The 15190-nt window shown below is 33.9% G+C and overlaps 1 protein-coding gene across 1 annotated transcript in view; it reads right to left on the bottom strand.

Annotated features, from left to right (window-relative positions):
* Nucleotides 1-14222, bottom strand: part of ASCC3 (activating signal cointegrator 1 complex subunit 3) — a gene marked incomplete at its 5' end in the record, with an annotated part of 156710 nt that extends 142488 nt beyond the window's left edge. Inside the window, 2 exons of the mRNA XM_010288161.1 lie at nucleotides 10686-10757; nucleotides 14046-14222. Coding sequence (XP_010286463.1) covers nucleotides 10686-10757; nucleotides 14046-14222 — 249 coding nt within the window. The remainder of the gene's footprint in view (nucleotides 1-10685; nucleotides 10758-14045) is intronic.
* Between the last annotated feature and the right edge of the window lie 968 nt (nucleotides 14223-15190).

The raw sequence follows: 15190 nt of genomic DNA, 5'->3' as shown, positions 1-15190 counted from the left end.
AGAGAAACCATTAAAACATCTGTACAATCAAGAGAAACATTCAGCAAACTTTGCTGAAGAACAATGCTACACAACACCATGCAATATTTTAACACAAAATACTAACTAATAACAACAAAGAAATACATAATGCTGCATCAGCTAATCAGTACTGTAATATGAGATATTCTGAACTCTTCACAGATTAAGTTTCTGTTGAGTTTTGATTTAATTATTCACTCAAATTAATTACTTCTGATCATCCCTATTTAAACAAAAACTAGGATTTTTGAAAAAACCTCTACAGAACCTAATTTTAAAAAACATCTATTTAACATAGTTATTTATCTAATTATATTTCTATTTAGATATACCACCTCTTAAGGGTAATAACTCCTATTTAGTTTACAGATATTTTTGCTATTGTAATGTGCATTGCTCATTTATATATCTGTAATACTACTACTTTTTAAAGACATCTGTTCTATAGTTTCAATTTTTGTATTTCTTTTAATTTAGTATTTAGTCTTTAAGTATTTTTACTTAAGATGTACCCAGTATTTTTAGTACTGCTTATGAAATTCTATGTAAAAAGCTATGGTAAGGACATTGTGTTGGAGCTACTTTTTGGTTTTTTTCCTATCTGTCCTTCCTTCATTTAGCCGTTTGTGTTCTATCCGTAAAGAAGGCTCTACTATCATACACATTCTGAAATACTACCATCTTCCTTATTCTTCGTTTTCATTTTTCTTACAGTTTCCTTCCTGATGCATCTCCTGCTCTGTCTTCTCTGACTTCTTAACAATCTTTATTGTTATAACTCTATTCTAATTCTCAGCATAAACTTAGTTGCTCTTTCAGCACGTGTGGGTATCTCCAATCAGGTTGCATAGATTTATGTAAGGGTAAGCATAAGGATAGTCTTTGCTCCAATCTTCCCCATTTGTCTCAGGTACCTTGGGATTCCTGTAAGCAAATCTTACCAGCAAATCTTACCAAGGCGAAGGGGACATTGAGTAGTAGCTCAGTCTTTTGCATGTCCTTTGCCAGCAGTTGTCCACTTCAACAAAGAGCCATGATTTTCCCTAGCCATCTTCTTGCTGCTGCTGTATTTGTGGAAGCTCTTGTTGCCCTTTACATCCCTTGCCAGATGCACCTCCAGATGAGGTTTGGCTTTCCTAATCCTGAATGCTTGCACAGTGCCTTCTGGGTCCCCTGTCCCCACTTTACCCTCATGTATTGCTCTTCCTTTTCATGTTTGAGTTTTGTCAGGAGTTTCTTTGTTATCCACACTGATCTTAGGCAACCTTTGCTTGATTTCCTGCATATCAGGATGGATGGCTCTTTAGCTTGGCAGATGTCATCCCTGAAAATCAACAATCTCTCCTGGACCACCTGCCACAGCATTCTTCCAAGCATATCCCTGAAGAGGCCAAAGTGCTCTCCTGAAGCCCAGGGCTTTTTGTCTTGTTCTCTCCATCAGAATCCTGAAAACCATATCATGGTCACCGCAGCCAAGGCTTCTCCCAACATTCACATCCCCAACCTGTCCTTCCTTTTTTTGTAAGTTCAAGGTCCAACACAGCATCAACCCTCACCAGCCCCTCAATAACCTGTGATAGGAAGTTGTTGATAGGAGTCCAGAAACTTCCTGGATTACTTTTGCCCTGCTGCATTGTCCCTCCAGCATATATTGGGGTGGTAAAGTCCCCCAGGAAGACCACGGACAGTGAACATGAGGCTTTTTCTAGTTGTCTGAAGAAGTCCTCATCTACTTTATTCCTGATCAGTGGGTCTGTAGCAAACTACCACAACAATGTTGCTCATGGCTGTCTGCTGGCTAATCCTCCTCCTAAACTCTCAGCTGGCTCATCATTGATGCTTAGGCAGAACTCCAGATACCCTTGCTGTGCTCACATACATGTAAGTTTCTTGCCATCCTGGCCTGACCTTGCTCAAGAGCCTGTTTCCACCCATTGCAGCACTGAGTCATGTGAGCTGTCATATCACAACTCTGATCTCAGTATGATCTTAGCTCAGCAACTGGACGCAGACCCCTAATTTCTCCTTTTTGTTCCATATCTTGCATGTAGTAGTGCACAGGCATTTTAGAGAAGCACCCAGCTATGCTCATGTAAAACATGACATTGTGTCTTCTGCCACTGTGTAAAAGTGAAAGATACAGGGGTTTGGTGTCATTTCCATCCAAAGCTATGTATAAAACAGTTCTGGACCTGTAAGTTTGACATTAAGGTTCCAGCATTAACATAGCAGACTGATGATATCAAACCTTTACATTACAGTCAGTGTGTATGCAGCAGCACTAATGTGAGGATACTTCTGAGTAAAAAGTATTTGCCCATATGAAACTTCACGACACTTCCTTTATACCTATACAACAGTTATAAACATTTTTCACTAATGTATGCTGATTGGTTTGCCTGATTTAATTTACAATAGGAAATTCTAAATGATAATTGCCTTAAAAATTGCAAGTGCTTGTGTTTATGATCTTGTTTTATTATATTTTCAATTACCTTATAAAATAAAAGCTCAGTTATAGAATCAAAGCTTAAATATGGATTCTGGACACTAAAGGAAACCCAGTTATGAACAGTATAATGGGATCTATGCTATCTTCAATTTGTAGCAGTAGCCAAATATATGACAAAATGCAGAGGAAAAATGAATAGAGTGAGAACTAGAGGGCAAGTTATTTTAATAAGACAAACAAACAAGACTTTACTGACTCCTACAGGTAATAGAAATTATTCTGAATTTTAATTGACAGGCTAGAAATAGAAATAGCAATATCTATTCTTGTACAGAAAATTAAACAAGAATAGCTAGTCTATTACTATGCAAATATATGTCATCAGGCATATTGCATTTTTGCAGATGCCAATGGACTTGAACAACAATTATTATTCAAAATAAGCAGTTTTTCACTGCATCTTTTTTTAGAAAAACAAGATCATGCAAGAATTTGTTTCAAGCCCTTCCCTGTGTCCTGTTCTGACATTAACTATTTTGACTTTGTACAATAAAATATGTTTCTACATTATCATAAATTGTGGTTTTGACAAATATCCCGCCAGAATAAGAGTTGTCATGTCTACTGTATCTCTTCTTATGTTTGCAAAAATATTTATACATATATATACACCATCCATAATATGAAACAATAACCCAGGAGCCAGTAGCAATACATAGATTCTATTAAGCTTTACTGAAGGAAAGGAACAGAGAGGGTACTGGAGAAATCTTCATATCTATTCTCATTCCTTTTACTTAGCTAAAAAGAGTAAGAAAATTGCCATGCCAACCTCTATATCTTCTGGTTTTGTAAGATCCAGTAACATAAATACTAAACAAAACATACTAAACAAAAAACAGAACAGTCAGGTTTTCTAGCTTATTCCTTATCACTCATTTAAAAACACAGACCTTTATCCAGAAGCTTTTTTTCCTACTAAGCACCAGGTTTTCTACATCATCAGGAAACGGAAGAAATGACTTCAAGTATAAGCAATGTTTTTAATATGAAACTTAATAAAGTTACGAAGAATTTAAATGATGCAATAGTTTGCAAACAATAGTAAATTGTGCTAGAATAATTAGAATGTCCCTTGTAAACCCATACCTTTTATACCTAGCCCTTCTCAAGATATCCTCTCCTAAATAACAATATTATAAATACCTCATGATTCAATATATCAGAGTATACAAAGGTAACATATTCTGGAGTAATCTTTTCAGTAACCACAAAGAAAACTATCAACACCACAGCACTGCATACATGAAAAATCTCATACTCTGCAAAGTATCTTATTACATTTTGAATAATTTACAGAAGTTTTGACTTCGATCAGCAAGTGTATTAGCTGATACTATCTATTATGTTAAACTAAGCACATAGATCCATTTCTTTCACAGCTACAGAGCAAGAATTTTCAAAAGCTTTGGACCACTGACAATCATCAACATGTCTTCTGGAGTACCATTCCCTATGCACTGAACATCCTGTGAACTCATAATTAATGGAAAGATATTAAACTGGTGCTTCTGGTCTACTTAATTGCACTGTGAACACCGAAGTACATATATACAGACAAGCTACTATGTAAATACAAACATATATGCAAAAATTAGCCTAAGGCACAGAAATAGAGTACATGAACATTTAGAAGGCTACCTAATTGAAGAAAAATAGGTTATTAAGTGCATAATTTATGGCATCCGTTTCCAGTAATTTCCTAAGCTGTTCATATAGGCTGCTGACAAGGCATTAAATGTTTAAAGCTAAATAGCTTTGACTGGAAAATAGTACGTGTTTCATGTTATTGGCAAATGATACATCTGGTATATAACATTTTTTGAAGGGTATCTTCTACACAGCACATCATTATAGTATTTTTAATTAAAGAAAGATACAAAGTTTCATTTATTCAGGCATAAGATTATATTAACTATGAACTATTATTTCCTTAAAATTGCAGAAGGCAGTTATTGTGCAAATGAAGTGCATAAATAAATGATGAAGATGCAGAACATAAAAATAATCCACCATCACTGAATTAGTTTGTCTGTGATTTTGTTGAAGAAACCATTCGTACAAATGGGCCCTAACTGTGCAAAAACTGCACAAGAAATTTTACAGAAAACTATCCAAAGTATTCAAGTCTTCACTTAATCAGCTGTCATGGAAATAACATCTAACATGATCAGCCATAACTCAGCTATCCTGCCAGACCATTTTAGCTTCTGCATTTGTGTATTTTTATATACCTAAATACATGTGTGCACATATAAATATAGAAGCAATATATACACATATATATGGAAATAAGCTACACCAGGTGATGAACTAGAAGTAATATGTAGAGATACAGAATTAAAAAAACTCAGATTGAAATAAACTCTTTAGGCTAGAAAAAAAACAATCCAGATAAAGAATACATTTTATCAAATCAGTAACTTTTCAGAGATATTTGTCCAAAGTGTACTATAAACACTGTTTCACCCAGGAAAAATACTAGGAATAGCTAAATTCTCAAGGTACTAAGTTCCAGAGAGACCACTGAAGAAAATACTGTTTTATTAAATCTTATCTTATGACACAGCTACAAAAGCATTGTCAACAGTTTCAGTAACTAAGCTTATTAAACTTTATCTTCACACAGCTTCTGCAACCAAGTAACAGCTGGAAAACTGATAATAAAGAAATTTAATCCATCATTTTTACAGATGAAATTAATACCTGTCAAATTCACTTCTGACAATTCAATATAATAGATTTAAAATTAACTACTCTGTTTCTTTTTCGGTTTAAGATAGCGTTGTAAGAAAAACAAGATGACACTTCTTAGTACTGCAAAGTTCAAGTCAATTATTGTAAATAGAGAACAATTACAGACAAAAGTGAATGCTTTATGTGCAATATATACCACAGAACCAGTTTTGACTATATAAATGCAAGTGTAATCTGTTACTGATTTGTGACATCAAAAATCCTGATTTGAAAGAGTAAAGTATTAAAAATCTGTGCAAGGTGATACTTAGACATCATTCTGAGATTTAAAAAATATATACAGCATCTCATCATCAGTTTTAATGAACTAAATACAGAACAGTGGTATTGAACAATATTTTAATTAAGTACATAAATTCTAATTAATAAAGCAAGCTTGATCTCCAGAAAACTGCATACTAACCACCCAATGCATACACTAATTAAAAATTTAACAAGTATACATGGCTGTATTGTGCAAATTAAAAAAAAAATATCCAAATTTCGTTTTAAAAGATAAAAGGTAAAGCTTGTCATAGGTGTATCAGATGCAGCTGAGACACTACTGCAAAAGCAAAATGGTGAGACAGAAGAAGTCAGCTAAACCTAAGAAACTAGTTCAAATCATAAGAGCATAAGCTCAGAAACTAACAACTACCTGAAAAAGCACTTTTCTTTGAAAGGTTGTTAACAAAATCAAACTGAAATAAGTACAAATGAGCAAAGTGCATTCATTGGGTAAGGGACCAGGACTGAAAGTTACGATATCCTGAACACAGGACTTTTGTTGAAGGTTTAAGTAATACCAAAGAGAATCAGCTATGAGAAAAAAAAAAAGGCAAAAGAAAAAGAGAAGATAGCAAACAGTAAGGTTCTGACAAATTCATAATAGCAAAAGTATTTAAGAGGTGATGGGGACAATGAGAGAAACGTATGACCACCTCTTGGTAAACAAGTTAGTGGGATAAAACAGTAGGTCAGCAACAGCAGGAGATATAATGGATGTTAACCTATACAACAGCAGTGATGGACAGCAACAGCAGGAGATATAATGCATGTTAATCTATATAACAGCAGCGATGGACAGTGTCAAAAAGAGTGAATTCCCTAGGATACTAGCTTAAGCAACTGAGCTTTAGCAAAGAGCAACAGCTCCATATTTTTTAGATAAAGGAATTTAACGTAAAGTTAAAATTTACATGTGATAGGTTTAAAAGGAAAAAAAGAAAACCTTAAGAATACTATGTTATTTCTCAAAACTCCTAAAAATACCATGTTATTCCTCAAAGCATAACATGACAAGGGTGTTGCTCCCCCCCTCCCCCGGCATTTTTAAGATAAAGACAGTATAACATGCATTGTCCTAAACAATCTAGTAATGCAATGTTTCAGTTTATTACAGAAATGATGTTGATATGTATTGTCTTTGCTGATCTCATGAGGTTCTCTACAGGCTGCCTCAGAAAGGTGCTACCTGCTCCCCAAAACTTGTCACCATTAGATGCCCTTCTCACAGGGCTATAAAATGTGAAAAAGCTTTTTCATCTCTGTAGCTGAATTAATGCTGCTAATGCACATGGCCCACTACTGACTGCCTGCCAAAAGACAGCTGTAGCCACTTTGAGGGAATGATAGTTTTTGGTGACTGAGTCTTCACCCAGTCTTCAAGGGAACAGTATCCCAGAAGATAAATGCTGGCAAAAATACTCTACCTGCAACTGAGGGTGGAGTCATATTCTCTGATGAATGGTGTGTAATTTCAGGTTTTTTTGTTACTTTTTTCTTTGTTTAAAGAATCTTTGGTTTAATAAGAGGTAGAAATAAAACTCCAAAAGTGCAGATCAGTCCAAGAGGATCTAACATCTTTTCGGATAATATAAGAACACAGTAAATTCAAAGTACAACATGAAAACAAATATTCACCAGCTAATACCAAGCACAGAAGGATAGTCCCAGGAAAGCAAACTTAACAGCACTAGAGGTTCTCACTTAAAGCAGTCTTAAAAGGTAGGATCTGACAAAGAAACCTCCTAATGAAGATCGACATTGTTAGTAATCCTACAAAAAGAGCACACTGACTTAAAAAGCACCTGGAAACCTTTGGGACATTGTCTGATCTTCTTCAGTCATGATAAAATGTTTCTATAACAAAAACCCTAGAAAACGCAGTAGGGCAAGCCATCTCTCATTGTACCTTTCCTCAACTTAAACAAGAGGAGAACTCTGCTAGAAGACAAATGTTAGAGCTTCAGTTGCATTTGGTAATTCAAAGTGAAGCCTACAAATGAGATATCTCATTAGTTTGAGCAGATGGATCAAAATTAAAGGCTGAATCACCAACTCTTAATTTCCCAGTAGCCAGGAAAAGCTTGAAGTCTTGCAGAGGATGACTGTTGAAAAATCAACATAAAAAGCTTCTCTCCATCTGTCAAAACACATGCCTGTAGAATGCCACTACCTCCTACCAGTCTCAGTCTTAAAAAATGAAAACACATGTACATCTATTAAAACACGTGAACATATAACTTCAGTCAGGTATCATACTGTAACCTATAATATGACAGGGACACATCAGCATGACTTCCGTAAGAGTAAATTATTCCGTTCTGGCGTGTTAGAATTCTTTGAAAATGAGTAGATAAACAATGTTGAATTTAATTAATTAAGACATTCCAAAGACTCTGGTAAAGAATTTTAAGAGACAATACCGTGAAGTTTGATGGTAACAGGAAGGTGTACATTAACTCATGGAACTTTAGAAGAGGGAAAATACCTTTCTCTGATTCTGGTATTTCTTTGTTCCACTTCAGTATCAAAGAGAATAGGTAGGTTTTTGACTCTTTGGAGCACTGTTAATGAGATCTGTGTCTGTTACACATTATTGCCTGAATAGTTATACAATTCCAACCACTTCCTGAATTCCATGAAGATATACAACTGCTGTGGAAATTTTTTCAAGGTATTTGGGGGAAAGGTGTGAATATATCTTTCGAAAGTATATTGTCCTGGTTTGAGCTAAGATAGAGTTAATTTTCCTCCCGATAGCTGGTATAGTGCTTGTGTTTTGGATTTGGGATGAAAATAATTAGAAATAACTACAGCTTTGTTAAAACATAGAACGTAAATGAATACAAGTTTCAAGGATAACACAAGCTAAGAAGGGTAACAGTGTGACAGTAACAGACTATGGTGAACGTGGACATGAGCTAATGGATTTCTAAAAACTAAGAAAATTGGATGAAGGTGATAAGTTTAGACAATCAAAGGCTATTCTAAAAATTTTGAAAAGACACTAAAGAAAACCTTCCTAGCATAACCTTCCACTATGGGGCAGGCACTTCAATGTAGATATATCTGTGCGACCTTTTTTCTTTTTTTTGGACTTTTTTTAACATCTGCAACTGGTTTAATGATTAGACAGATCATTTGTCATAGCATACTCATTAAAAGGAAAAATCCTCAATTTTTAATATGCGGTACAATACTACATACTATAATTAACTGCATTAGACAATGAGTGGATATGCTTGATTCTGCATTGTCGAAGTCTGTCTACCAGTATTTGTGTATCATTCATTTCACGATATGTCCAGTGTAACTGGTTGGTATTTAGACGTGTATTTAATAGAGTTCTGCATCATAGCAGAACAAACATTTTCAAGCAAAGAAAATACTTAACATTTATAATCAACTGAACCTAATTAACCAAAGCATTCTGAAACCAAATCAACATTTATATAGCTAGGGAAACCACACTTCTGGTTTGTCTGAAAATATACTCCGTCTTTGGTTATTGGTTTGAAATACAATTTTCAGCAACTGAGATCAGCAATAGTGTCAGTTGCTGAAACTGTAACATTAAGTAGACTACAGTTCTTCACTTGACCTCTTTCAGCTGTAACTCAAGTCTTAAAACAAAACACATGCATTTAACTTCTAGTACAGGAAATAAAACTATTCTCAAGGAAAGCTACGAAAACATCTCGTGTTAGAATTAAACAACTTATTGTACTTGATTTTTTCAAATAATATTATATATGTTTGTAGACAGTTTTTTGCTCAGTGTAAAGAAAAGAGATGGGAAGAAAGGTGCAACAAATACACTGGAACAGCATGCAACTTCTTGCTGGGAATCCAAGATATGTTACCTATTTAGACATACTGATTTAAAGAATCTGCTACTTGTCGGTTTATGAACAGCATGTTAAAATAAACAAAATCATAGCAAGAAATGAAAAATTAGCAACTAAATGCACCTCAGTGTTTGGAATTTGGTAAGTTACGTGCATGAGGAGAAAATAAATTAAAGTTCCCTTGGTACTGCCAACAAATTTTGTTAAAAGTCTTCACTCAGGAAAATATCATAATTTCCACATGTAATCTTCATGAAAGTTTTCTGAATGTAACAACAGTAACTGATACCAACAAGAGAAGATAAATGGAAGAATGGTGTTAAACCAGGGGGAGCCAGGAGGACTAAGAAGCTGTTGCTGAAATACTTTTTTCCCCCACAAGTCATAAACCACTGTTCATCTTTCAAAAAACACCACAATCTGAATTTTCTGTGAAACAGGGAAAATGTGCAATTCTTCGTGTGACTGTGTAGGAAAGAGTTTTACATATAATGTGATCTAGTGAAAAGCCACTTCAAGGATCACCTTGCACTAACTCCATTCATGCTCTGAACAGGTACCATACCTTCTACAACTACTGCTGCGCTTACACTGCTGTATGGGCAAAATTCTAATAAAAATGAGACGTTGTGTGTGGGTGATTCAGGAGCACAACTATAACAGAATGATAAACTATTCAGGCAAATGAGGTAAGCCCACCATCTCAGCAGAAGGGAATATCAAACTTGAAAATTCACTGCTGAAACCCCTATTGCAAAGCAAAATGAAGGACTACTTCCTTTAAAAAGAAAACAAACCACAAACCCCATGAGATTTCAAATCACAGATGCTGAGCTTTTGTGCACCATGTCTTGAACACTGCATAATTCTCATCCCTCATCTCTTCACTAGGATTTGAAAGATACGGGAAAGGCTAAGAAGAAAGACTCAGTGCTGTATTTTTTCTGTTTTTAATCATTAAATGTGCTGAAGTGTAAGGTCTCTAAAATCTCTACTTTGCCATGTCCTTTTAAAAAAGTGACATAAATATACATTACTTACTTTAAGGAATACATAAAGTACCAGGAATTTTCACCTTAAGATAGAAACTTATTTAGCCTATTTATATTTTCGTGCATGGTGTTTCTATAAAGGGCTTTCAAGATTAGAGATGACCTCGAAGTGACATATCTCAAAATAATGGAATAAATAATAAAAACATATTTCTTAACACATTGCTATGATGATCAAAACTAATTTATTTATATGTGTTCTGAATGCAAACTGAAACAAAAAATAAATACCTGGTGTCCAGCCATTATTTGCTTCAGCACATTTTCATAACATACTTCATCCATATGATTCAGCTGCTGCACCTAAAAGACAAAACATCATACTTCCTATTAAAAGCATTTCTGTCTTTATATATTTTCTATTACATATCAAGCTACTTACAGTGATCCATGAAAAAAATGTGATTATGCAATTAAATTTATAATACACAGATTCTCATTCCTAACAATATCTTTTTGGTATTCTTCAATTCACAAATAGAACATGAAAATAAGTAGAAAAAATACAAGTAAGGGCAATGGATAGAAAATCTATTACGTGCCTTTTTTTTTTTTTTAATGATGAAAGAGATGTGACCCAGTTCTATTTTTTAATTTATCTGTTTCATATTAAGGAATCTTACTTCTACAGGATATTGATGAAGTAGCCATTTAATACATCATATTACCTAACACTAATTATTTCCATTTGGTACTATAAAAAATAGTTTTTACATTGCAGATATACATACCCAGGAAACTACCATTGTCAGCTTTTTTGCCATAGAAAACAGAAATTTATTCATAGTTGGGTCATGCACAGGGAACAGTGGGAATACTGTGTACAGAGTTTCCAATTATGGACAAATAAAATGTTTCAGAGAAGTTCCAAAATAAAGAGTTCAGTTAAAATAAAAAGTATTCTTCAAGTTACTCTGAAGTTTTTTTTTCCCAATTTCTTTAATGTATCACAATATAAACAGCATGCACCCCAGTATTAAGGTTGTGACAAACCAAAATAAATAAATGAAGTTCAAAATCAGAGCACTCACTCCATTCTTCATTTGTGCATTCATGGGTAGAAAGATAGTTGTTTTTTAACCAACTTCTTTTGATGCAACAAAATGTTTTACAAGGCCAAAGTATGTATGAATTAAAAAATGGAAATTTAGTACTTGGACTTATCTGTAATAGCTGAAAGTTGAAAACCACAGCTTTAAAACAGGTTTTGAGGGAAGAAGAGAACATTCATATTTGGCATTGTACAAGCATAATAATAAAAAGACAAGACAATATGGACATGTTTGCAAGAGACAAGTAGCCAGACTATTCTGAAAATAAGAGGTTAGCATTTTAATTAATTATTTTTTCAAATAATATATATATAAAACATATAATATATTTTCCAAGTAATAATTCAAATAAGAAATGAAAATCATTAAGGAAGAACGTATATAGGCAGTACAAATACAAATGTGGACATATCTATACACACATATATAGAAATGCAACTTTGTGGATTCTTTGCATTTATACCCAAAAAGGAAAACATAAGCATGCATAAAGAAAAATTCTGACATTAACAGACCTCCAACTGAAGAAGCCAAACTTTAGTCTTGGTCCCATATGCTCTACGAGTTTCAATGTACAGAGTTTTAAGAGCTTTCCTGGCTAGCTTCTATGCATAATAAATACACCATGCTGTCCTTGCCTTTGAAAGCTTACCTACAGTTTGCATGTGATTCAGCAAGTCACTAATCAGTCTCAAATTTTTTTGGAGTTTTTTTGGATGAAGGATGTCAGAAAGCTGTGGCAAAGCATCTTCCTAAATAAACTAATAGCCTTCTATCTGCTTGCAACTCATCAGTGTGGATATAGACATAGTATTTATTGCATTTGCTGATGTTCTGCAACAACTGCTTTTGATTCTGGGGGTTTTTAGATTGTTTTCCTCCTCTCACATAGAGCAGAAAGATTTTGATATTGGCAATAATTTGTTGGCTTTAGTATTAGCATTATCCTGAATAGAATCCTTAAAGAGGATTAATACTTCTACTTTTCATTTGCTATAAAGTGTATTACCTTGAGTGCAAAATGTATTTTACTCTCTGAAATCTGTAACGACGTTCTTCTGAAAAGCAAAAAGACAAACTCCTGGCTGCAAGTATTACCAGAACAGTTGTCTTTGCCAGGTACTCACATTTCAGAATAGCTACTACCTCCTAATATTTCCTCATTTTTTTTAAAGAAAACTTACTCTTCTTAAAAAATAATTTCAAACTTTATAAGAAAATTTGAATAGATCTTTGATTTTTACATCACAAATGCATTCTTAAATGAGTATGAAGAAATAGAGTCTGCCTTTTTTTTTACCATACAATGGAAATAAACTAAATATTCACATCAAGTATCAGAAAAAGATTAAAGAAAAACAACAGCAAATAACAGTGAAGGTACTTGAAACAATTAATGAAGGTTAAAATATGCAAATCATAGCAAGCACCATATGGTAAACTATTCTTGTGTGTATAGACTTGAAATAGCTTCCTACAGTTGTAAAATAAGTTTCTTTCCTGCACTGCAGATGGAACAAAGTACTTAAATAACCTAGTAGCTAAGAAAAGTTAACTTAGTAAGAAAGGCAATGTCCATTTTTACAAAAAAGAAAAAGATGTTATTATTAATTAAGCTATGAAATTAACTTTTATTGAAAATGTTTTGGTTTCTGTTAAATTAAATCATAGCAGAATAAGATTTTCTAGAAATTGAGCTATATAAGCTTTCATCATCAGCTAGTGAGATGTGTAGGAAATCTTATGGAAGAGGGTTTGTATTAATTCCTGTATTAAAAGAAGAATTGTAATTTATGTGTCAAGTGGCACTGCACTTACGATTTTTAATAAGACTATTATACCTGACCACAGACTTAATGCTTCCCAAAATGAGGAAGAGCACAGAGAGTAAAGAAGCTTATTTAGGGACTACTTTAATGTGTTTTCTATCCGATGTGCATATATGATAGCTAACGGCTTAGCATGCTAAGGTTTTTCATGTCCAATTAGTATTAATGCATGTCATTTCAATATATATATCCAGATTTCATAAATGAATATTCTTCTTACAGCATTGATCATGCATCCTTATAGGCAAACAAGAAGCGCCACTGTTTCTAGCAAAATGGAAAACTGAAACAAGAAAGGCAGAATAATCAGCTGCTACAGTGACTCTGCAATTGAAGGTGATGATTTCTCCTTAATCAAGCAAAACTTACTAGCAAAGCGAAGGCAATACAAAGCTAGATACCATTGTATGCAATTGCAACAAGGCCTATTTACAAGTATTGTAAGCTGAGGAAATATAATTCTTAAAGCATCTTTCAATTATGTGTATCTTTATACAGAAGAAAATATGTTTCATAAAACACCTGTAGCATAATAAACCAGTACCCCCTACACATACATACGTGAAGCATGATCAAAACAAACAGTAACCCTTTCTTCGGTATTTATGATTCTTTACCTTATTGGTTGTCTTAATTCATTTTATTTATGATAATAAATAAAACTTATTATCATAAATAATGATAATTATTTGGCATTTATGATTCTTTACCTTATTGGTTGTCTTAATTCCTATAAAGGTTTGCCCCAGCGGTACAGGTCGGAAACGGCCATCAAAGTAGAATAGTCCAATGCAGGGATTGACGTGTAGAAATGTAGCAACATCAAGATAATTGGGTAATGTAGCTGAAAGGCCCAAAATCCTGATCATACTTTGTGTAGATTCAACCTATTGAAAAACAGAAAACATGTAAATTATCCAAGTGTTATGGGACAAGAAATCAAGCACTGAGTTTTAAAACACCTCTTATAAAACAGTAATGTGAAAGAAGCATTTAATATTTTCTACAAAAGGTGAACAATAGGTGTGAGTTAGTGATTACCCTGTAGAAGAAACCAGAGCGCTCTGCATTTCCATCAAATCTTGCTTATTCATCTTTCTGTTTTATTGTACTTTTGCCCTCCAAAAGGTTAGCAGTCATTAACTGACATGGAGGAACAATAGCAGTAAAACTGGCTTTGTTAAGAAGGAATAGTCTAATTTATAGGCAAAACTAGGACAGATAATTTGGTATCATTTCCTCCTTAGTCCAAATCACACAGAAATTCTGAAAAGAAAGAATGTAATTCGTATCATTCCTTGGCTTTTGCTTAGGCATTTCCACAACTCTCTTAGGCAATCTATTCTAGTTCATTACTATCTTCATTTCTGCAGTATGTAGCAGTACATCTACAGAGTTGAAGATATTTAAACACCAAGAAGTCACTGTGTAACAGATATTTTTTTCTGTCTTTTTTTTTTTAAATGCCCCAAATGTTTGTATTACATGCCTTCCCATTTGATAAGGGACAGAAATGGCACTTTACAATGAAATACTCTGTTCCATATAAAATCCTGCATGTTATATGTATTTCCAGGTAATTTTCAAAAAGAATGAAACCAGCCAAAAGACTTGAATGAGAAAAGTATGCAACAATTTTCCCATTTCCTTCTGGAATATTAACAGCTGGGTAGGCTGGCTCACAACTTTCTTACTAGCATAATTATTTAGAAGTGAAGTTCAATTCACAGTAATTTTCATCAAAGGTCTTTTTATACAGCATAACTGAAGCCATATACAAGGTCCCCAATTTGTCTTAAATGCGTGAATGTCTCATGATGAGTAAGGCTGTTAAGTTCTACCTGTCTAAGTCCTG

Source organism: Phaethon lepturus, unplaced genomic scaffold, assembly GCF_000687285.1.
Source record: "Phaethon lepturus isolate BGI_N335 unplaced genomic scaffold, ASM68728v1 scaffold14555, whole genome shotgun sequence".
In the NCBI taxonomy this organism is placed as follows: domain Eukaryota; kingdom Metazoa; phylum Chordata; class Aves; order Phaethontiformes; family Phaethontidae; genus Phaethon; species Phaethon lepturus.
This window is presented reverse-complemented; position numbering and strand designations above follow the sequence as displayed.